General features: G+C 32.8%; 2 protein-coding genes across 7 annotated transcripts in view; one reads left to right on the top strand and one right to left on the bottom strand.

The window, feature by feature from the left end:
• LOC108607347 (calcium/calmodulin-dependent 3',5'-cyclic nucleotide phosphodiesterase 1) overlaps positions 1 to 24335 on the top strand; it is a 109530-nt gene that overhangs the window by 41008 nt on the left and 44187 nt on the right. The window contains exon 1 of one of the 6 annotated variants that reach the window (XM_033293513.1): positions 14672 to 15207. The exons of 2 other annotated variants lie outside the window; for them this stretch is intronic. In XM_033293513.1, the coding sequence (XP_033149404.1) occupies positions 14751 to 15207 (457 nt within the window). In that variant the 5' untranslated portion in view covers positions 14672 to 14750. Of the gene's footprint in view, positions 1 to 14671; positions 15208 to 24335 lie in introns of those variants that run through there. 3 more of the 6 variants (XM_033293494.1, XM_033293540.1, XM_033293547.1) reach the window with 3 other exon arrangements.
• On the bottom strand, positions 22298 to 22893 carry LOC117134787. Its single transcript, XM_033293613.1, has 2 exons — positions 22754 to 22893; positions 22298 to 22686 (listed from the first exon to the last, which is right to left on the bottom strand). The coding sequence occupies exons 1-2, from the start codon at positions 22858 to 22860 to the stop codon at positions 22572 to 22574; spliced, it is 222 nt and encodes a 73-aa protein (XP_033149504.1). The 5' UTR covers positions 22861 to 22893; the 3' UTR covers positions 22298 to 22571.

The raw sequence follows: 24335 nt of genomic DNA, 5'->3' as shown, positions 1-24335 counted from the left end.
AAAGTACAAACGCACACGCCTGCCAAAAATCAAAACTTTTGCAAGCCAAAGACAAAGAAAAATTCACAAAATACGCAAATGCTACATATTTTATTTTATTTTGGGTTACGCCAACTTTTTGTGCTGACAATTTGCAAGTTTATTTTACTTTTTTTTTTGGGCTGTCGCAACGATATTTTCATTCATTGTCCTTTTTTTTGCTGTTTTTGTGTGTGTGTGAGCCAAAATGGTTTCACATTTCAGCGCGCCTAGAACTATGCAACATTTGCCAGTCTGCCACTCGCAGGCCCAAGCCAACGTTGCTTTTATTTGTGTGCAACCAGCCAAAAACACAACACAAAGCGGCACACTGAGTGGTTGTTGGGTAAACACATTTAAATTTTTGGTTTTCTTACAAAATAAGCGACGCGACGCGCGACCCGCAAATTTGTGGCTAACTGACAGACCCGACCCCACTGCCGCTCAGTCCTCAGCTCTACACCTTTCAAAGGGTTCGTTGCTTAACTTTTTGTGTGCCGCACAATCGTCGCAGCATAAATTAGCAATCAGCCAAACGACTTTTGTCTATGCCCTTATAACATCAGAAAATTGTTAAGCCTTCGGGCCCAGCATAAATAGCTCAAATAACAAAAGCAGCATCTCTTTCATTTTCATATCTAATTTACACGCAGCATTATGAGATATTTAATTATTATTTGATGTGCTACAAAAATAGATCGATAAGGCTTAAGTTGTGCTGAAATTTAATAATCAAACTAAAATTAAATTAAATTAAGCGCAGCAGTTAACAAACAATTCAAATGCGTAAAATAATTGCCAATTAAAATCGTTAGTTAAATTCAATTATTTTTATTTAAATGAGTTACTAAGGTTATTAACTAATTGATTATGTTTACAAATTGTTGCGTTTATATTCAAAATAATTATATTAATACATTTTTACGTTTGTTTTTGCATAAATAATTTAATTAATTTTTTTTTTACTTTTACTCAATTGTTTTATATAGAATTAATATCAGTCAATAACTAATTGATTACGACTACAAAGATTATTACGATTGTTTTTCCATAAATAATTTAACTAAGATTTATTTTTCAATTGCTTAGCTATTGTAACTGACTTTTACTCAATTCTTTTATATAACTTAAAACTTTGAGCAACTTGCCTTTAAATGTAATGCAAATTTTCATTTTTTTATATTTTGTTTATATTTTAGTATTCGTTTTTTATTATAACTTTTATTTTTAAAAATTTAGCATACGCTTAGCTCTGCTACGCCGCAAAATCCTTAGTCGCTCTTTTCGCACTTTTGACATGCAAAATATTTGGTTTTAATTTTTGACATATTTGCTTCACTTGCTGCTAAAGTTATTTATTTATTTTTTGGGTTTTTGCTGCGGCTTTTGATGGCACTTTAATTAGCTAAAAAGTTTTTGTAGTCAGGCAGCTGTTGTATGTTGTCCTGGGAACTGACACAGGTGCCCAAACGCCCGTGCCCAGCATAAATATCTGCAGTCAAAATTTGCGCATTTGAATTGCTAATCAAAGTTGATTGATAACACTCGAAAAAAAATTAAATGAAATGTACGCGACGCGACGCGACTCCGCGCGCAGCTAAGAAGTTTTTAATGATGCAGCAGCAGAAACTTTGTGTCTCTAATTTGATTTTAATTAATGCGCGCCTTTCAACTGCAGCTCGCGCCACAACAATAAAAGCGCTCAATAGAAAGAGATAGCAAGTGAGAGAAAGAGCAAGCCAGCCCACAGGGATTTGTCGAAACTTGCTTACCGGATTGCGGCTTGAGATACCCAAAAACTTTTGGCTGCAAGCCAAAAAAGCGGGTCACACGCAGTTGTTGTAGTTGGCCCTGCCAGCAAAGCCGATAAAGCTGCCAAGGCGTCAAAATTTACTGCGAATTGGTAATGGCTTTAAGTGTGAGCAAGAGAGAGAGACAGAGAAAACAGGAGAAACTGAGGCAGGCGCATTGAAATGGAAACGCGGGCAACATAAAACCGAAGCACAGGCCAAAACAGTGTGTTGCATACTTTTGGGCTTTGCCGCAACTTTGTTGCATGCCAAAAATATTTATCGACAAGCATAACTTAACTGCTGCTTGGTAGTAGCAAAAACTAGTAAGGCAGCCCTAACAGACAGTTCACATATGTTGTATGCATATAAACAGTTTATTTTTATGTTGTATGAACAGATTATTAATAGATAAAAAATATAGCCCAAATATTATTTAAACTCTTTAAAGCAAGTAGAGTTAACTTGTTTATTAGCATACGAAGCTAAAATAATTAAAAGTTTTATATAACGTAAAAAAATTAAAATTCTACACTTGACACATATTTATTATTTAAGAAATGTAGAGAAAACTTATTGAATTAATAGTTCATAGATAAAATAAATTAAAATAATTTAAATAGTTTAAATAATATTTAAGTTATATTTTTTATCTATGAACTACTAATTCAATATTTTACTACTTATGTAGAGTTAACTTATTTATTAGAATTTGCAAAGCTTGAAATAGTTTGACAGCTTTTATATAAACCTTGAAATTCAACATTATTAACGTAAAATACCTAAAATTCTACACTTAACAAATATTTATTATTTAAAAAATTATTCATTTTCATAATTATTTTAAATTCAAGAAATTATTGTATTTATTTTTTTTATGTTATGCTATTCAATTTTTTAAAACAATTATCAAAATAATTGCAACTTCATTTATTTTACTATATTTTTTAATTGACTTAAATATTATTTAAACTCATTAAAACAAGTAGAGTTAACTTGTTTATTAGTATCTGAAGCTGAAATAGTAGACAACTTTTAATACAATATTATTAACGTAAAATAATTAAAATTCTACAATTAAAAAATATTTATTATTTAAAAAATTCCCAAAAAAAAAAAAATACATAAAAAAATATTATTAATATTCTTGGTTATTTTAAATTCAAGCATTTAAAGCAAATTTTTTATGTTATGTAATTATTCTTTATAATGCGATTTTTAAAAACAAAGAAATAATTACAGCTCAATTTATTTAACTACTTTTTTTAATTAGCAAAAGCTTTTGAAATTTAATTTACACACACAATTAAACTGCCGCTTAAATTGCGTAACACAAAAAGGAAATTCAATGCGCTTAGGAAAAAGTTTTTGTGCCATTGCTAAAAATAAATACCAAATGTTGCCTACACATTAATTTCATGAATAATGCTCTTATGAGAGCCAAGGCAAAGGCTTTTAATTGCATTCCCAGCAACTTAAATGCCGCTTTTGGGGCTACTAAGCTACACACACACACACACGAAGACACGCACACATGCTCACACATGCAAGCGGCGGCGCTAATAAACTTGATAAATGGCAAATGCTCTTAGACTGGCAACCATTTTAAATTTGATGCCATTAGAGAGCGAGGCGAGAGGTGCAAGGGGCAAAAGATTTTGAGAAATTGCGCATCATTAGAGCCTTGGCCCGAGCCGAAGTGGTGTCGAGTGTTGAAGTGCGTCGAGTCGACTCGACTCGCTCGAGTGTGTGCCGCATGCCACTTGGCCACGTTTGTTTAGTCGCCGCCCCCCCCAGAAAAGGCGAAAAACACAAAGTCACAACACAAATATAGAAATATATCAAACATTGATAGAGCCGCCAAAAGCAAACAATAAACTGCGGGCGCCTTTTTGGCTGCATGAGTGGGCGTGGCCGTAGCAATGCTTTGGCGCCTATTTGTCAAAACGTTTGTTCATATTTATGGCCGTAGCGAGCGTTACGTAAGTTCCAGGCAATTACCCTAACTCACACCCCCCCGCCGTGGTAACCCTAAACTCTTTTTGCTGGCAACTTGATCAAAGGGCAGCTGACAAAAACACACACACACACAAAATATTTTTCATTTGCTTGCTATGAAATCAAGTAAACTTCAATTGCTACACAAGTTTGTTTGCATATTGCGCATACGCCGCATATGACGACGAGCACAAAGTTTCGACTGCATAAGATTTTATGCAAAAAGGCAAAAGTTTTGCCAATGCGATTGCCCAATCAAGTGGTTTGTGCATCTTTGGGGGCTGCAAATGAAACTAAAAGTTAAAAACAAGCACAAATCGATTGTTAATTGAAGCTAATAGCATAAAAGAAGTGCAGCCAGCAATTAGTAATATTGAAAAATATTAATTCCAAGAAAATGCGTTTGAAATTTGATAATCGAATCGTAATCGAAACTATATAGTTGCTGCTAAAAGTTAAATAAAAGTTTCAATGCAGCACAAATCGTTTGCTAATTGAAGCTTAGTAAGCTAATATTATAAAAGATTTAAGCAATTTGTAAATTTGGAATTCTTTTAATTCAAGTATCAAACAGAATTATTTAATAAGAATCTCGGAAATGCTGCTAATCAATTCTTGAAGCGCTCAAATTCAATCGAAACTATATAGTTGCTGCTAAAAGTTAAATAAAAGTTTCAATGCAGCACAAATCGATTGTTAATTGAAGCTTAGTGCGTTATTATTATAAAAGAAGTGCAGCTGGATTAGCTTAAAATTGGAAAATATTAATTCCAAGAAAATGCGTTTGAAATTTGAGCAATTTATGCATTTAGTATTTTAATTCAAGTATCAAATAGAATGAGTTTGCCGGAAATGCTTCTAAACAATTCTTGAAGCGCTCAAATTCAATCGAAACTATATAGTTGCTGCTAAAAGTTAAATAAAAGTTTCAAGCGACTGTTAATTGAAGTTTAGTGTGTTATTATTATAAAAAAAAGTGCAGCTAGCTTTAGTTTTATATTGAAAAATGTTATTTCTAAGAAAAATTGCGTGAAATTTGAGCAATTTGTGTATTTTGAATTCAGAATTATTTAATGAGTTGCGCTTAATCAATTCTTGAAGCGCTCAAATTCAATTAAACGCCAGCAAGTTTGGTAATCGATATGCTGGCAAAATTGTTAAGCAAGTTTCAAGTTTTATGCAATTAGGAAGCAAATTTAACTTTAACTCTAGTGTAGGTCCTTTGCTAACTGCGCCAGACTTTGCATGTGTGGCTTGATCTAATGTTAAAAGTCATTTTGTGGCTTCATTTGCATGCAGTTGTCTATGCCAAATACACACGCATGTGTGTGTGTGTGTCCAGCACTGAACTGAGGGTGATTAGTAGCCCGAACGTCTATCAACAGTTGCCCTAATGCCGCAGCAACATGCAACACCAGCAACAGCAACAGCAACTGACCTCATTCTGTTTACATTTGCAGCTGTTGCGACTAACTAACTAAACACAGTCAAGACAGCCACGCCCGCCACACTACACTACAGTGCACACTCTTGAGAAATCCCACAAGCAAAATGTCTGCAGTTGAGCACGTTAAGTGAGTGAGAGAGAGAGGGCATTCAACATTGCTGCTGACTCTTCAACACTTTTCGCTTAGCTGCTGCACAATTGACTGGGAAATGTGTTTTTAGTTGTTGTTGTTGCTCCCACAAGTGCCCGTTGTTGTCCACTTGTGTAACTTGTGAACAACAAAAAATAGAAAGAAACCAAATCAAAGCCATGTTGGTGGCACGTTCTAAATCTGCTGCTATTTGCAACTTTTTGCATAATGTGGCAAAGCTGAAAGTGACGCAGCTTTGCTGGCAATGCAACTTTAGCAATCGCTAGTAAATATATCAATAATGTAAGCTATTTGATTAGTAATACATTGCTGCGAAAAGTTAATAAAACATTGTTATATAAACAATAAGAAAAGATTTTTTAGATTTTTATATAACAATAAAATTTAAAAGCGCATATTTTTTTTACATTTATAACAAGCAATGTATTTAAATTAAATTTACATTTTGCATATTTTGTTTATATAAATCTAAAAAAAATTAATTACTTACAACAATTGATCAAAAGTAATTGAACAAAACTTAAGTTGTAGGTACTCATAATTTGCACAAACTTTATTGACATATTGGTATCAATGTAAATGTGTTCAAAATACTTTTTAAATATACTAAATTTGTCTTAACCCATTAAGTACCCATTAAAAAGTTTTCTTTTGTACAATACAGTTTATTAAAATTTTTTCTAGATTTTTTAGAACGCAAAAAGTTGCGCCTATCAATATTAAAAGTAATTGAAAAACAAATTGTTCAAAAATCTTTTTACTAATATTATTTTAAGATTTTTTAATGGAATGAACACAGAAAAATTTTGTCACATTTGTCACATAATTTTCAAAAAATCAAAATTAACATAACTGCTAGTTTATACTTGATCGATGTAAAAATCGATAACAGTTATCGCGTACGCGTACAAACGAATTTGTCGACACAAAATTGCCCACTAGACATTTCTATTTTTAGTATCTCTTTTTTTTTATTATAAAAAATAATTGAAAGTTCAATATTTTTTTTCGTTGACTCTCCATAGCTCCATACAGATCTAACAAAATATTTATTATATTTGTTTTCTGTAGATTATCCAATTTATTTACTATAAATAAATATGCCGCATAAATTGCCACAAGTCGCTAAACTAAATTTACACAAAAATTGCCCACTAGACATTTCTATTTTTAGCATGTCTCTGCTCCCTAAAAACAACAACTACACAAAAAATACCAATTGCTTTATATAATTATATCATGATGGCGCTAAATCTTTTTATCTATTTGGCCACATCTCTTACATGGCCCTAAGCACTGCGCACATTATATGAATAATGAATATTTTGCGTCATTTGTTTCTTTCTTTCTGATGCGTATCAAGCACGTTTTGAGGTCACCTGGTGCATGGACAGAGAGTTTTGGGCTACCCCCAAAGCAATTAATTGCTGAATATGCCGCATTGTAACTGTTCGCGCTGTCTCTTTCGCACACACACACACACACACACTTGTGCGCTACCCCTAAATATCGCATATGTTTGCACGTAAAGTCATAAAGTCATAAAACAAAGTAAAAATACTAGAGTAAGGGCAAGAGCAATGCAAACAATGCGCTAAAAGCACGAGACAAGTTTTTCATTTAGCGCCAGGTTTTATATTAAGTTTACTTTTGTCCCCCATAGCAAGCAGCAACTGTTGCCTTCGTAGCAATTTGCGCTTGTCAGCGAGTGAGTTTTTTGCTACGCGTTATTATTTTTTAGACAATTTATTTATGCGTTTAATAACGACATCATCAGCATGTAAATTGTGCACACACTCACACACACACACAATCATGTGAATTTGTGGGAAAGTGAGGTTAGGTAGTCAACGTAGTCAACTGCCAGGGCGCGAGTAATAAAAATGTCGCTGATTTCAACTTGTGAAGCGCCAGCGATAGCAGAAGCAGCAACAAAAATGTTACAGCAGTAGAAACAAGGAATAATAATAAGCTAATCATTATATACTAATAAAAATATAGAAGTGCAAAAAACCTTTTGAATTATTAGATAGTTAAAAAAATAATTTAATTTATATACTTAAACTATAAATTTTAGATTGAAAAACTATTTTTATAAACACAATAGGAACAGCTACGAAACAAAAGACTCAGCGACAATTATAATACAAATTAATAATAATATAAGCAAAAAGTAATATTAAAGAAATTATACGAAAGTGCACAACACTTCGAATGAATTAAATACTTAATATATTTTTTTTATTCTACTGAATTTGAGAAATACATCTCTATGAACGAGAGACCAGCAAATAATTGAATACTTAAGTTCTAACATATTAATTGAAACACTTCTATTTTAATATAAATAAGTTGAAAAATTTTGAAAAACTATTTAAATTTACAATTTAAACTCCGCAACTTTGAAGGGCATCTATTTTTGATATTTAAAACAATGCAATTAATAATTAATAATTTCATTTTTATTGCTGAAAAATGCTTTTTGATAAAAATATATCATTTAATTTTTAACCAATATTTGATTAAAGCCTATATAAAGCAAAAGATCAGTAAGTAATACTTGAGCATACATTTTGCTCAGTGTACTCTCTACACGCGTTTGCTGCTGTCAAAGCATTAATTTTAAATGACTTTAAGCCTCAGTCTCTCACTCTCTCTATATCTATGTGAAGTCTTCAGAGGCGCTTTGGTGACATTAATAAAGCAAGCAGCTCATTAACTCGTAGCAGCAACTGTTGCATTAGCCACAGACACAGCACCACCCACCCAACCCAACCCAACCACCAGCTAGGCAATCCATCTTATTGCTTATGCGTCAATGGCGTAACGAGTAAACAAACATGGCTATAAATAAGCAGCTAATAAGGATAATTGCCTGCTTTTCAAATTGTCGCCAACATATTCAAAGCAAGCGAATTTGTATGTGTGTGTGTGTGCGTTTCTTTGTTTGTATGTATTGGTTAGGCTGCTTATTTGTATGGCTCGCAATTTACAAGTCAAAATAGTAATAAATTGCCACAAGGCAAAGCAGCGACGCGACGCTAAACAAAAACATATGGCAGCTGAGCAAAGTTTCTTACACACACACACACACACACATGAATATATGTAGTTGTTTATATAGAACAAGCGACATTCTTATTTATGGTCTTTGCGCAGCGGCAAATTAATAATGCGACTTTTCTCATTTGTGCTGGGGCTTCGCATATGTAAATAGAATTTGTGGACTGCATCTAAAGCCACAGCTGGTGTTCCACTACCAACAAAATGTGCGTGTGTGTGTGTGTGTGGCTTAGCTATGCAAACTAAATATTTCAAAAGGCAGACAGAAAAACATTTTGGCATGTTGCAAATTTACTTTTTTGCTCAAATATGCAAGTCAAGCCCTAAAAAAAAATATAAAAGAAAATATTTCTATGTAACTTGAAATACCCAACTCGACAAATTTTTTTTTAAAAACAAAGAAATGCTTAAAATAAATATTAATAGCTACTTAGGACTAAAAGTATTTTCAAGGCAATAATATTGTTTATTTATATTTCATTAAAGAGTAAAATTATTTATTTTTATTTCTTTAATTTTTATTAACAACTATTAACAGCTTATGAAAATATATTTAAAATTAAAAATAAAAAAAATTGATTTTTTATTATAGAAAAAATATTTTCATTTAAAATAAAGTGTCACATATATTTTATTTAATTTATTTTTGCAACTCAAATGTCAAGAGCTTTAAAATAAATATAAAAAAAATATTTAAGAAACTACAAATATTAAAAATAATTTTTTTAAAAATATTTTCATTTAAAATAAAGTGTCAGACATTTTTTTAAATTTATTTTTGCAGCAATTTATTTTTAGGAAATATTTACTTAGTTGCATAAAAAAGTTTTCATCATTTATATTAATAGCAAATATTTATTAGTATATATTTTAGCTTGCCAAAATATGCAGCAAACATTTGCTTTAATATTAAATATTTATTAAATGCTGTAGCTTAAGTTATGTCAGTTCCAGCAGCTGCTTATAATTTATAATAATTTTAGAATAATTTGACACTCGTTCTCTCTCTGGAGCTTTTGTGTGTAGCCTTAACAACTTATTACACATTTATAAAATTGTAAACATTTCAGTTTATTTACATTTTGGTGTATTTTATAAATTCACTTAACTTGTGCCTTGGGGGACGATCAACAGCAGAACAGAACAAAAATGAAAATGAAAAATGTCATTTGCAATTGAAATTGTGGCGAAAAGTTTGTGGGCCACGCGTCGCCTGTCGCCTGTCTGGCTACGCTTAAACACATGTCCTTATGCTGCCTGATGGCCTGGCCCAAATGCTAATGAGCCAAGTGAGTGGCTACACTTGCCACAAAGTGTCACAAAGCGAAGGACCTTGCAAGGCAGCAAAATTTATTGCACACTTCCTGTTTGGGCCTTAGCGAAACGAAAGTATCTATGTCTCGCTCACATTCAATTACATGCAATTTTCTTTGGGCCATTGTTTGCTATTGGCCTGGCCTGCCCTGGCTGCATGCAGACATCGATCGATTTCCCCATTTGATAACAGAGCCGAAGAGTTCCAGCGCTGAGCCCTGCTCAAAGAGGAAAAAAAACAAATTTCCATTATACCGCATCGCAGCTTCGCCTCGCTCTTTTAACTCATCTTTTATTACACAAGCGTAAGCCAAGAACATGGCGCAACATGGCGCCACACCCACCACCAGCGCACTAACAACAACAAAATTACAACAATTAAAATGAGACAAACAGGCTAAAAGGGTAAAGGCATAAGCTGCGAGGAATGCGAATACGCCGAGGAAGACAGAGTACGCGAGGGAGAGAGAGACAGACCATAAAGATATGAGTGCAAATGACAATGTGCGCTGCTGCTGGCAAATGCAGCTCAGTGGGTTATTAGCAAAGTGTCCTTGAAACAGGATATGACAGCTAACAGTTAAAGTTGCTGCAACTTTAATTGCGCACGGCCCGGGCAACGCTTTTCCTTTTTTGTTAATTTACAAAAGTAAATAGCAGCCAACGTAAAGAAAATAAGTAGAACAAACTAAAGACACTGAATGAAAGAGAAAGAGAGAGAGAGAGAGGCACAGAGATAAATATAAGTCTAACATAAATTGTAATTAGATTTAAAGTATTAAGTCTTGTCTTAAATACAAATGAATTTGTTTTATACGACTAAAGTTGCCATATCGTAATTAGTAGGAAGAAATATCGTAAGCTAAGGCTCGTTTACTCTCAGATTAAACATAATAATACTGATTGAGCTAAATATAGTAATTTAGAATTACATATTAAAACAAATATAGCATATTTTAATATCGTAAAAGACGTAATAAGATTTATAGGTTCTTAAAGTAAATAGTTTATAACATTCTGAACTTATTCAATATCGTAAAACTGCATATACGTAAAAGAAAAAGTTTTCTGAAAATTATTGAATAATAACAATAATATTGTAAATACGAATATCGTAAATTCCAATGTCGTAAAACTGTGCAGCTAACAAACAAGCAAAATACAATGAGTATTTAGAAACTCTTAGTCAGCATAGGTAATTTCAATATCGTAAATACGAATATCGTAAAACTGTGTGGCTAACAAACAAGCAGAATACAATGAGAGTATTTAGCAACTCTCGCTCAGCATATAGTTAATTTCAATATCGTAAAACTGTGTAGCTAACAAATAAGACTAATACAACGAAAACATGTAGAAACTCTCAACAGCATTTTTGCCATAGCATACAAAGTGTATATCAAAGTTGCGCTCCCCCACAAAGTTTCTCTCAGCTATTACATCAAATTGTGCTTTTCGTACTTGCGTACAAACATTGTATGTAATGTCAGCCGACAATGCTATATACTTACTCACACTCACACAGCAAATGCGAACGAAGGTACGCCCACTCACTCCCACACACCCACTCCCCCTTGGGCGCAACTTGTATACGTTATATACATATTTATATTACACTCTGACACATTGTGTATGCGCTTTTAATTATTTGTGTGTGTGTGTGTGTGTGTGTGTGTGTGTGTGTGTCTGCTGCTGCTTTGTGATTATTGCTGCTTTCAATTGCTGTTTGCTGCACGTGCTCGCTGAAATATATTAACAGTTATTTTCGGTGGCATGCCCCAAAGACAGCGTTTTAATTAAATAATTGACTTTGACTTGTTGCCTTTCATCTCTGATGACAAAAACATAAACAGCAACATAAAATTCCAGCTGATTAACTTAACACAAACTATAAACGCAGCTTATCGAAATGATGCTGCTGGCCAACAAAGAAAACTATAACCATACCCCAAAATATTTAAAATTTATGCGACTCCTCAGTACGCTGAACTCTTTGGCTATAGCGCGAGCATTGACTTCTCTTTCTCTCTCTTGCTTGGGGGCTGTAGATAACGCAATTTATGGTCAAGTGAACTAAAAGTCGTGGCTTATATATTGTGGCTGGCATTAATGGATGCTAAAGAGCATTGATTTCCATAGCGCAGCACACTTAATTATGTCGTTAAATGCGTTATTGATACATCATTAGGCACACGATAAAACGTCGGCGGCGACGTATGCGTAATATTTATGCTTAAAGCGCCAGACTAAGCTTAAGTAAAGATGCATAGACGCGCAATAACATAAAATTTAAGTGAATATTACATTTTTGCTTTGTCTGCTGTCTGTTGCTGCACTCGAAAAGGCTTTTTAGAGACAACGGAGATAAAGAGAGGAGCAAAAAATTGAAAAGCAAGCAAAATAATATTGAGTTTAATATGAGAAGATGATTATACAGGCGCAAAAAAAACTTTTCAAAATTTTCAGCGCCGTGACTGAGTTTTAAATGAAGTAAAATAATTTAACAAGACACACACACACACACACAAAGCTCAGCACAAAACTCTTTAAGCCACTCAAAGTGGGCAATAAACTCAACTTTTTTCATCTTCATATTATGAGCATTTGTATTGATTGTGTGCGTGGGCAGAAATTTTTGCAAACAGCAAAATTTAGCAATAAAAGAAAGCTGAGCAAGAAAAGAAAAATTAAGAGAAAATATGAAAGATATGAGAAAATATTTTAAATCTTAAATTGAAAAGCAAACAAATTAAAAGCAGCAATTAAATTTTAGCAATTTTAAATGTAAAATGTATCAAAACATGCATTCAGGACTTTAGTTAACACTTTATTATTTATTTTATATACAATTTAATTTAATTTAAAATTATTGCAACTCAATAGATGCGCCTTATTGCTTTTAAAATGTGTTAAGTGTGTTTCAAAATACTTTTACTTATAGAAATATAATATTTCATTACACAATTTATTTTGATATATTCACTTCAATATAGATTTAAATTTCGCTTAGTTGCTGCTTTAAACTGCTTAAAACAAACTGCAGTCCCTTCGAATTCTGCTACAAACAAAAGTAAAATTAATATAAATAAAGAAATTTGCTATTTAAACTTTTAGCAAACTGACTTGGCCTTAAAAGTCAGCACGTATTTTTGTACTGACGACGTTTGCTTCGTCTTTAAGTTGCTGACAATTCATATTGTTTTATTTTTTGTTGTCCGTTTGGACTTGCCGCAAAAGCCTTTAGCCTGGGTCTGGGTCTTGCCACACTGGTGTACGTGACGGCTTCAAAGTGACGCCGTCATTTTATTTGGCGTACGTGCCAAGCGCAAGGACATGCAAAAATGAGCCACGCCCACACAAACACACACACACACATAAAAGTGAAAAATGTTGAAAAATTATTGAAAATATTAATCATATTTTTTCACATTTTCAAAGTTCCAAGGCAACATCTTGTCATTGATGGATGTTTGACAAATGCAAACATTATGACAACAAATGTGCAAGCGCAAATAAATATTGAATGACAGAATGACCATTCATATATGCATACGTCCAGCAACATTTCACAAAGCGCAAGCAATAAAAATCTGATTCCCAAAAAAATAGAAAAAAAAACTGCATTGTCATTCAAATTCAAATGGTGAATGGCATAGAGTTTTGTAGTTGGTGGGTGTGGCAAGTGTGTTTGGTCAGCAACAATATTGACAACAACAAAAATGTGCAATTAGAGCAATATTTGTTATTTGGCTGACAGCGAACAGCGCGGGTCAGTTGACTGGGGACAGCTGCAAAGAGTTAAACATTAAAGCTCAAAACTAAAATAGCAACAAATACAGGGTAATGAATTGATTTGAGCTAAAATTACAATTAACGTTTTTATTATTAAAAATATGTGCAGCCAGCCCACCCCTACTTGAGTACATAAAACCCTAAAATCGTTAGCAAAGTTTTTATTGAATTATATCTAAATTATTATTGGCCAAATAGTTCCCAAAGAATACAATTTGTATTGCGAATTAACATAAATGTGTTGATTACGTGGGTAAATGTGTGATTGGAATATAATTTATTATTAAAATAACTTATTTATTCTTTTAGCTTCACAAAACGCTGTTTGTATTAATTAATATTGTAAAAACAATATATCAGCAACTTAAAAATATAATTTATTTATTTAGAAAGGTAAACATTAAAAATATACATACACAAGAGTTAAATGAATTAAAATCAAAATTTAAAGTGAAGCATTTTAGATTTTATAATTAATTGCATAATTTTTTTAAACTGAACTTTTAAATATAAATTTTTAAAAATTTCTAACAATTTAGTTTACTTTTTATACATAAAGAAATGCTTGGGTATTAAATTTCTTAACCCCTTGAGCGCTTCAAGCAGCAATCTCTGTGAATTTTTCAATATTAAGCATACGCATTGTAATGAAACCTCAAAAAGAGAAATAAGCGAGCAGCGAGCGAAGTGGCATTGAAGTAATTTTGATGGCGCACTCATAAAAAGATGTGGCTGTGGCTGTGGCAGTGGCAGCAATTTTGTTATTTCATTGCTTTATTTTTAACCCTGACGACCAGCATGGCGTATGCGTATTAAATGCAAGTCTGTTGCTCTTTGCCATTGCAATTTCTCTGCTTTATGCTACATAATTTCCATTTGTTTGTTTGTATGTGTGTGTGACTGGTTTTAATTAAATTTTATTTTAGTGCAGTAATTAAAGTGGCAAACAAAAATGTTGCAAGTGAGATTAACAGTGCATTATAATTTCAATTTCGCAAAGCAATTAATCAAATCAACGTTAACAACTGGCGGAGAAGGCAAAGAAAAGTTGTGCGTCCCAGAACGACGATCTAAATAAAATTGAAAACGCACTAATTAGCGTCGCGTAGTCGAAAATGCGCGCGTGAAAAGCGTGCGGAAAATTAAGCAAATATATAAGTTATAGCAAAGCTTAAACATGGGCGATACACTGGACGAAACGCCGCCCACGCGTCAACACAAACCGCAAACGCTTCAGATAAATCAAAGCGAGAACAATGCAGACGGCGCCGCCGCCGCCGCACGCTGTGAACGCACGCGCACGCGTAACGAACGCGAACGTGAACGGGAACGCGATCACTCCTGCGATGGATCATTAGGCAAACGCAACGATGCGGAGTTTGTTGGTTTGGTGGCGCCACCGCGACGCGAAAGTCTCAACAGCGTTGAAGCTCAACAGTCGCAACAACAACAGCAAAGTCCCAGCAGCTTCTCGAGCAGTCTCAACAAGGCACTCAGCGGAGCCAGCGGTGGGCGTGGCACTAGCGCCACCCGCTACCCGTCCAGCGTTGTGGTGGGCGGCGGCATCGGCAGCTTGGCCGGCACCACAACACGCAAGTGCGTACTCACGCTGGACGGGTACTCCTACGTCATAGGTAAGACGCAGGCGCCAGCAGCAGCAGCAGCAGCAATAGCAAGAGCTAAGCTCAAGCTCAAGCACGTACAAGAGGCTGAGGCTGACATCATAGCGCCAGCTTGGGCGTGTGGTGGGTGTGGCCACGCGCGCTTGAGTTTGCTGTGGCATATAAAAAAAAATTATAGCTCAAGCGTTACAGTCATAAAAAATTGATGATTAATTTAAAACAAGCTGTTGAGGTTTAAAAAAAAATATTTAATTATTAATTCACAAAAGTGAAACATTATTATTTTATATATTATATATTTTCAAATTTAATATTGCATATTTATTGCATTCAGTTAAGTACGAAATTAATTTGTCAAAGTTTTTACTTTGAAATTATTCAAACAAATTATATATTTTAATACAGAAAACCAATTACGTTTGAAAAATAATTTATTTTCTCTTAAAGTATATATTGATATTTTTATTTTGAAATTATGCAAGCAAAAATAAGAAAATTATTTATTTTATTTGCTTACGTATGAATTTTATTTTATTTTATTTATTTTTTATACAGACAAACACAATTTATTAATTTATTTTTTAAATAAATATTAATTATTGTGCAAAATTAAATGCAACTAATTTTTTAGCTTTAATTTTCAGTTTTAAAATTTTTGTTACATTTTTTTGTGCATTTTTGTTATTTTTTCACAACAAATATTTTTTATAATTTTTCTTTTACACAACCTTGAGCTAAAATATAATTTTTAGCAGTGTACAAGTCACCTTGAGGCTGCTCTTTTGCTAAGTGAACTTGTGGACCGCAACATGAGTTTTAATTCTTAAGCTCGCCTACATCTATCTATCTCTTTCTCTCTATCTATCTCGCGTGCGCTTTGGCTCGTTCTCTTTCAAGTGCGCTGCATGCAAACGCATAAAATAATATTTGTATATTACCCGCATATGTATGTAAAACTTTGTCTATATATTTTTCTATCATTTCATTGCAGGTAAGTCAAATTGCAAGGCAAAAGCAAAGCCAAGAGAGAGACCAAACAACAAAAGCAGATTGCTCTGGCACGCTGCACCGGCTAACGTGGCACATCATTGCGCATATTGAAAATGAATTGAATTTCCAAAGTGGCCCCACCTTGAGATTTAACCCCACAGCGCTTCAAACCAAACAAACAATTCAATTTAGACAAATGTGCGCCTGGCTGCGTATAACTTTATGAGACAGTTTTTATGTGCTGGTGGGGTCCTTTTTTGGATGGCCCCACACGCCCATGTGTGTGTGGGAAGCAGCAGCAGAACGCATTTAAAAAAACAACAGATTGGGTACTACACGAGCATGCGTGTACAACAAATTTAGAAAATGATAAGCAGACAGCAGTGCCAACAGTCAGCACTAAGCTTACATATGCTAACAATGTGATGTTAAGGCTTGCTTACATGATTGGTGGGTCCAGGTAACAGCCATCCCCCTTTTTTTCTTTTATTTGGTGGTGGGTAATATTACTCGCAGTCCAACACAGCGATGTGCGGTGCGTGTTGTGTGCTTCATATTGGATTTGTGGTTAAACATAGTTTGTTGTGCATACTTTAGCTGAGTGCTTTGCTTAGATAAATATTGAATTTCGATAGAGTGGAGTGTGTAGCCAAAAATAAACATTAAATAAATTGGCTATTACCATAGAGAGAGCGAGAGAGTGAAAGGGATTCGCTTAAAGGTTAAACAATTTGTATTGATAGACTGTATTTTAAGAATTTAGATAACTATAACCTAAGAGGAACTATAAATTAAGATATTGGAAGCAATTCGAGTAGATTGCGATAGCGTAGTAACTGAATTTATAAATAGATAATATTTATAAAAACTCTTATTTAATAAAGACAATTCTTGTCATTTTCATTAAATTTATGATTAATTTTTTCAATTTTACTATTAGGACGAAAATTAAATTGATTTTTAATAGTAAGACAATATTAAAAAATTATTAAAATAGTTACTCCTGTGCCTAAACTAAAGTCTTAAATTGTTTAGTCTGCTTTAAAAATAAATCTCAACAAATTACTATTCACAATTCAAATTCATTGACATGAAATTTTTCGTTTTTAAGCTTCTTTAAAAAGAAATCTCACAAAATGTAGCTAATTCTAATTTTGCTTATTTAATTAAGAGAAAATTAAATTCAAATAATTCACTGTCTAAACTAGAATCTTAAATTTGTTTCCAGTCTTTTTTAATCACAAAATTTATATTCAAACTTATACACAAATTTAATTTGCTGAATTTTTCATATTTTGAACTCTGAAAACTCACAAAATTTAGCTTAGGAATTGCTTATGCTAAATTTGCTTATTTAATTATGAGAAAATTTAATTCAAATAAAACCAATTCTAATTCAAATAAAACTCGCTGTACTTAATTTCATAATTAGCCAAGAACTGATGATCTGTTATATATACAGACTATATTATTATTCCTTAGCGTTTATATTAAAGCTATAATCGATAGGTTATGAGTATCGAGCGTAGTCTGTAGTCAGCTGAGACATTTTCTTTACCCACTAAGCGATCAACTTTAAAAACAAACCAACAAAAAAAAAAGCAACCCACCCCCCCAAACCCCCCCCCCACCCCAACCATAAAATTGAAATAAATTAAATTAATAAAAAGCAACAAATTCACATAACATATCTACACATGGAAAATTAAGTTAAAATAATTGTTTCATTTAGCAAATGTCACATTTGCCACACGTGTTTCCATTCGTACTAAGCAACTGGGAGGAACCATTAAAAGACTAATGGGGCTTTAGCCTAATCTATAACTATATTTAAATTGATGTACCTTTTGCACTCTCTCAATACGGCAGCCTTTAGCTTGTGTGACTTTGTTTTGCTTTTGGGGTCACGTAGTGTGGCCACAATTTGTGGGGCCAATTTGAGTTGAGGCAAGTCGAGGCGAGTCGAGTTGGGCCCAAAGTGACTTTGGCTTTGGCTTTGGCTTTTTAAAATTTATGGTCGCTGCAATATTTTTTGCAAATATCCGTAGCATATCCTGCGGCGGCGTTGGCGACAACAACAGACAAACAACAAATGCAATAAATACTTCGAGTGCTTGTCTCTTTGTCATGTGTGTGTGTGTGTGTGTGCGGGAGTCCAAGTGTCCTTCAATTGACATATTACACTTGTTATGCCTGCTCGCTCTATCTCTTTCGCACGCGCGCGTTTCAAGGACAAGGACATGCCGCTTAACTGACGCTTAGCGCTTGTAAACGACGCTTGGCTGATCAAGCGACTGCGGGCCAACAAGTTCAACTTATTGACAGCAGCCTTTGGTACAACCAAATTGATGTGAGTTGCTCTCGCTCTGTCTCACTCACTCTCAAGCTTGGGTATGGCCAAAAAAAAGGGTTAAGTGGCCCACTCAGCTGCGGTTCAATGAATTTCCATACGCATTGGCTAATTTATTGAAGCGCACCCTTAGCCCTAAAGACAAAAGCAAAGGTTCATCAATCAATAATAATTTGTAATTATTTTTATAAGTTAACTTTAAATAAATAATTCTTGAAATATTATATATATTTGGATTGTACGAAGTTTCACATGCAGTAAAAGTTGAATACACTGATACAAAAGAAATATTTGATAGCAACAAAACAAAATTTGATAGCATTTTATGCAAAAGAAGTTTACAGAAAAAAAAGAAAATTTATTAGTTTTTGTGCATTTGAATGCTCAAAACGGGTGGGGTGGGGTAAATTTATCAAGAGCCAAATGGTATGAAAAATGAAAATTTAATAATTATGTAGCTGATTTATTTTAAATTTCTTTATTTAAAACTATAAAATTCTTTTTTATTTACCAAAACAAAAAAATATATAAAGCTGATCATTTTTGAAGCTAGTTCTCGCTGTTTGTAATTGCAAAAATCAATTTCTATTATTAAAACTGTAAATTCTTTTTATTGTAAAAAACTAAAAAAAAAATATAAAAAGCAAGATAGTTTTTTTAAACTAGTTTTTCTTGCTGTGTAATATGCAATAATTACAAATTTCTATTTGTATTTTTAAAGCAGTTTATATTTGCTTAAATAACATTAAAGCCATTAGTCTATTCTTTCTCACTGTGTAGCGCTTAAGCTCACAATTGACTGCATAATTTCTCGCAGTGTAACTGACAAGCTATCGTAAGTTATGTGAATGGTAAGCTGCATATTTTCAGGATGCGCACATAAATTCACAAGTATAATAAAGCACAAAATAAAAACAACAACAAACGCTTTGGCAAGCGCATAATTTAAATGCCCTTGCCGCTTGGCATAGAGGACCTTTGTCTTAAGCTTTCCCCACCTCCCCTCGCTGCCTCGTTAAGCAATTTGCATAAATTCCAGTCAATGACTTAAACGCCCAAGCATTCGAATGCATATTTTGCAGTTCGGGCCAAGAAATTTTCTAAACTAAACGAGTTTTTCTCAACGCTTTGTGTGCAGAAAAGTTGTCAAGCAAAAGTTTAGCGCATGCTAAAGGGCTTAGAAAGAAAGCAGAAAAAAAAGGCATAAAATATGCAAGTTAACTTTTATTTTTATTTGAGTTTTATGCCAATCAATTTTGTTTTCAAGCGTCTGTTGGGCCGTAAAAAAAGAAAAGCTAAAATCAATTTTGCCGCACAAAGCGTGCACAAAAATGAACAACAAAAAATTGAATTTTTAATTAAAAAAAACTGCGCAAATTGGCAACTGTCTGTAAAGTGAATCGCTTGGCACCGCCCCCCCTAAGCTAAATAGCCAAAAATTACGGCTCAGTCTGCGGCTGCCACATGCTACGGATTTGCCTAAGGGGCCTTTGCTGCTGCTGCCAATTTTCGCCAGAGCATGTTGCAACATTTAGGCTCAAAGGATTAAACACGTACGCGCGTTTGTTTGTGTGTCCTTGTCAAAGCAGCGCCGCCAGACAACTCGACGTTGTCTTCTTCTTCTTCTTCTTCTGCGCTGTTGTTTTTCAGCTCAAGTTGCAAACAACATTTCCAACCCTTTTGGCAGTCGAAAGTTACGACTTTGAACTTTAATTTTCAATGTGCTGTGAATTAAATCTAATGAATTTTTAAATTGACTGTGAGTCAAGCGAAAATTATTTTTTAATTATTTATTTGATAAGCGTAAGCGTTAAAGTTGCTAAATTAATATTTTAATTGCAATGGCAATTTATAAATTGCCTGCTTAAATATTAAAACCAAGCACAACAAATTTAAACTTAACTTAAAGCATAGCAACAATTTTTAAATTGACTGTGAAGCAAAAAGGGAAAATTTATATTTCAATATTTAAATTAAGCTTAACTTAAAGCAACAATTTTTAAATTGACTGAAGCAAGCAGGCAAAAAATATATTTTAATAATTTATTAAGGCAGCGTTAAAGTTTTTAAATTAATTGCATGAAATTGTGTTTATAAATAATTAAAAGCTAAAGCGCGACAAATTTAAACTTTAACTTAAAGCAAAACATTTAAAGCAAACATTAAACATTAATTAATTAATTATATAGCGTAAGTTTTTAAAAAAAATATTACAATTGCAGGCAATTTATTAATTAATATTAAAAACGAAAACGACAAATTAAAACTTAACTTAAAGCATAGCAACAATTTTTAAATTAGCTGTGAAGCACAAAGGGAAAAATTATATTTTAATAATTAAATTAAGCAGCGTTAGAGTTTTGAATTTAATTGAATGAATTGCTTTGTAAATATTAAATGCAAGCACAACAAATTTAAATTTAACATAAAACATTTAGTTAGACTCAGGCTCGCAATTATTTTAAAGCGAACATTATTTTTTACTAATTAATTTACTCAAAATTTATTTAAATAAATATTTTCAATTAGGTCCAATTGATTCTTTATTGGGTCTTGACCCAGTATTGCTAATGGTAACTTCTCGGTTTTATAAAAAAAATAAAAAAAAAAACTATCCCAATGGCCAGTAAGCGATAGAACTCGCTCAAAACCGTAAACATTCATTGAGTGCTGCGCGCAAACTTTCAACAAATTAGTTTTTAATTTTACTTTACTTTTTTTTTGCGCAAACTTTTGCAATTAATTGCAAGCCAAACCTTTGAGTCAGCTTAAACTCAATTTCAATAGCTGCGATAAGATAAGCAAATGCTAATGCCAAAGTATCTGCATAGATACAGCCACTTGCAGCTGTGTGCATGAACTTTGATGGCTGACTTGGCCTACTTGTGCCCAACGGAATCGCATGCTAACAACTACAAGTGAAAGCAGCAGCAGCTCGAGCGGCAGCTGCTGCCTGCCAAAGTAAATTTAACGCTCCAGCGACTGCTCCACTTCAAACTCAACGCTTTTCATGCCAATTGCGCAACTAGCGCAGATAAATTCAATACAAATTATTGTTGACACTTTTTACATTTCAATTGAAAAAACTTGAGCAAGTTCTTAGCCAAATTGATGTGAAGAAAGAGATGAATGCTCGCTTAAGCTCTGGCTATGCAGTTAGTGACAGCTGTAATAAATAATTGCAGAAGATAAATCGATATACATAATAATAATATACATATATATACATATATATATTCATATACATTCACTTTTGTAAGAAAAAAAAAAGTTTAAAGCTGCTTAAAGACTTTTATAGTTGAAAGTAATTGATTACATATTTTTTTTAATGCCAAGAAATATTTATTTAATTTTATACAATTTAATTTATGCTTAATTATTTAAAAAAATGTTATTTTGAATTATTTATGCTTAGATTATTTTTTAAATATTTTTTTACATACTATTTATTTAGAAGTATATTTTAATATTATACATTTATATAAAAATTTTTATATAAAAAGTCAAATTTGAAAATTTATTTATTGTATTTATTATATTAGTTTGTATAATAATTTAACAAGTGATAACGTTTTTGAAATCAACATATTTTACATATTTATATATTGTCTTAAAACTACAGTTAGGAGAGAGCGTGTGCCCTCAGCTTATTTTTATTCATTTAAATGTGTTTTGAATTGTAAAATAATTACCAATTTATTAAATTTTTTACTAATTTAGACTCTATTATATTTTATTGCCAAGAAAATTTTTATTTTAACTCAACGCTTCAACTACTCGCATTAATTCAATCACTTTTGATTGACTTCCATAAGCAAACATCGATCAGCTCAGCTGGGCCAACACTTTGCCCTGTTACCGGAAATTGAATTCGATGCGAGGCAGCAGCAGTGACCACAAAATCGCAGAGTTCGCCAACTGTTAATGACGACGACGTGCCTGCTTATCGCTTTATTAATTAATCAATCAATCAGTAGCTACAGAACAAAAGCAACAACAACAACAACAACAGCGAACAATAAAAACAGTAGCGTGGCTAATTGAAATTCACTTTCGACCATTTGTGGCGCCACAAATTGTACATTAGCAATGCCACCAGCACCACATTAAACGACTGAATAAGCTGCTTAATCAATTTGCGACGTTGCGCGCTAAAAATACACAAAACACACAAACTGAACGATAATCAAAAGAGTTGATTTTAAGTTAAAGCTTTACCTTAATACGCCCACTGGCTCCAGCAGCACAATGCACGAGCGGGCGGCCCAACTCAAGGCTATAGTTGGTAGGTAGTAGTAGTCGGCATCAAAAGCTTTTGTCTGCATAGAAAGTTTAAGTTTACATTTTGTCAGCTCAGGCGTATCAATGTTGCCAGCACACACACACACACACACACACATAACAGTGCGTTTGTGTAATGAATTTTTAAAGCGATTGAAGCTTAAGTGTTTAAGAAATTGCAATATAAATTAAGCAATTGCAGCAAATTCTAGACAAAGCTGCATATAAAATAAAAAAAATTTTAAAAATGCAAAACTAAGCTAAATAAATTTTTAAAAAATTCTAAAAAACTTGCTGATGTGCATTAAGTCAATATCAATTTAATATAGTGTTGACTTTTTTAAAAATGCTGCCAGCACACACACACACACAACAGTGCGTATGAAGTAATGAAAATTTTGACAGCTACTATAGCGATTGAAGCTTAAAATGTTTAAGAAATTGCAATAAAAGTTAAGCAATTGCAGCAAATTCTAGACAAAGCTGCATATTAAATAATAAATAAAAAAATTTTTAAAAATGCAATGAAAAACTTGAGGCTAAAACAATTTTTTTAAAAATTCTAAAAACTTGCCAAAGTGCATTAAGTCCAATATCAATTTAATATAGTGTTGGTTTTTTTAGAAAATTCCTTGTCAGCACATTGCAACAGTGCGTATGAGTAATGAAATTTTGACAGCTAAAGCGAGTGAAGCTAAAGTGTTTAAGAAATTGCAATAAAAATTAAGCAATAATACAAACATTTTTTAAAAAATGCAAAACTTGACTAAATAAATTTTTTTTTAATTCTAAATAATAATAATTTAATATAGTTTCAAAATTCCTTTCAAATTTAAATCCTAAAATTGCTTAAACTAAGAAATTGAGTCTACAAATTTTAAATTGCAAATATAGCAACAAAAAAAATCTAAATTTGTTGATTTTCAGTCAATATATATAAATGTAGCTATGAATTGCTATAAATAAATAAACTATAATTAGGCATATAGTCAAAAGAAAATTCTGGATGACATAATTTGCTATAAAAAAATGTTAATTTGAGCTCTACGCACTTAAAATCTGATTGAATTGCAGTAATCTCATTTTAATTTATATATTCAGTATACGCCTAGTATATGCCACTTGTACTTGTTGTACCCCCAAGCATTTCAAGTGCCCGCCCAGCAATAAGCAAAACAAGCTCATTTATTATGGCATTTTATGTTGCAATTGCGCTAGCGAGTGAATGTGGAGGAGGCATAAATTATCAGCCTAGCTAAAGCAATTGAAAATTTATACAAATTGGCTGTAGTCAAAGTCATAAAGGTAGCGAAAAGAACTTTTGTGTGCCTTTAAATTAATGAATTTAAATAAAAGTACAGTTAAGTGTTAAGTTAATGTAGCTCAAGTTTTGTTACTCAACAACATTTGATCTTTCATTATGCATAGCAACAACTTATTAGGCTGCTACTTTAACAAAGTGAAAAGAAATCAAAAACAAATTTTGAAATAATTTGCAGTTGGCAAAAAGTTTTTTGCT

Source organism: Drosophila busckii, chromosome 2L (assembly GCF_011750605.1).
Source record: "Drosophila busckii strain San Diego stock center, stock number 13000-0081.31 chromosome 2L, ASM1175060v1, whole genome shotgun sequence".
Classification (NCBI taxonomy): domain Eukaryota; kingdom Metazoa; phylum Arthropoda; class Insecta; order Diptera; family Drosophilidae; genus Drosophila; species Drosophila busckii.
This window is presented reverse-complemented; position numbering and strand designations above follow the sequence as displayed.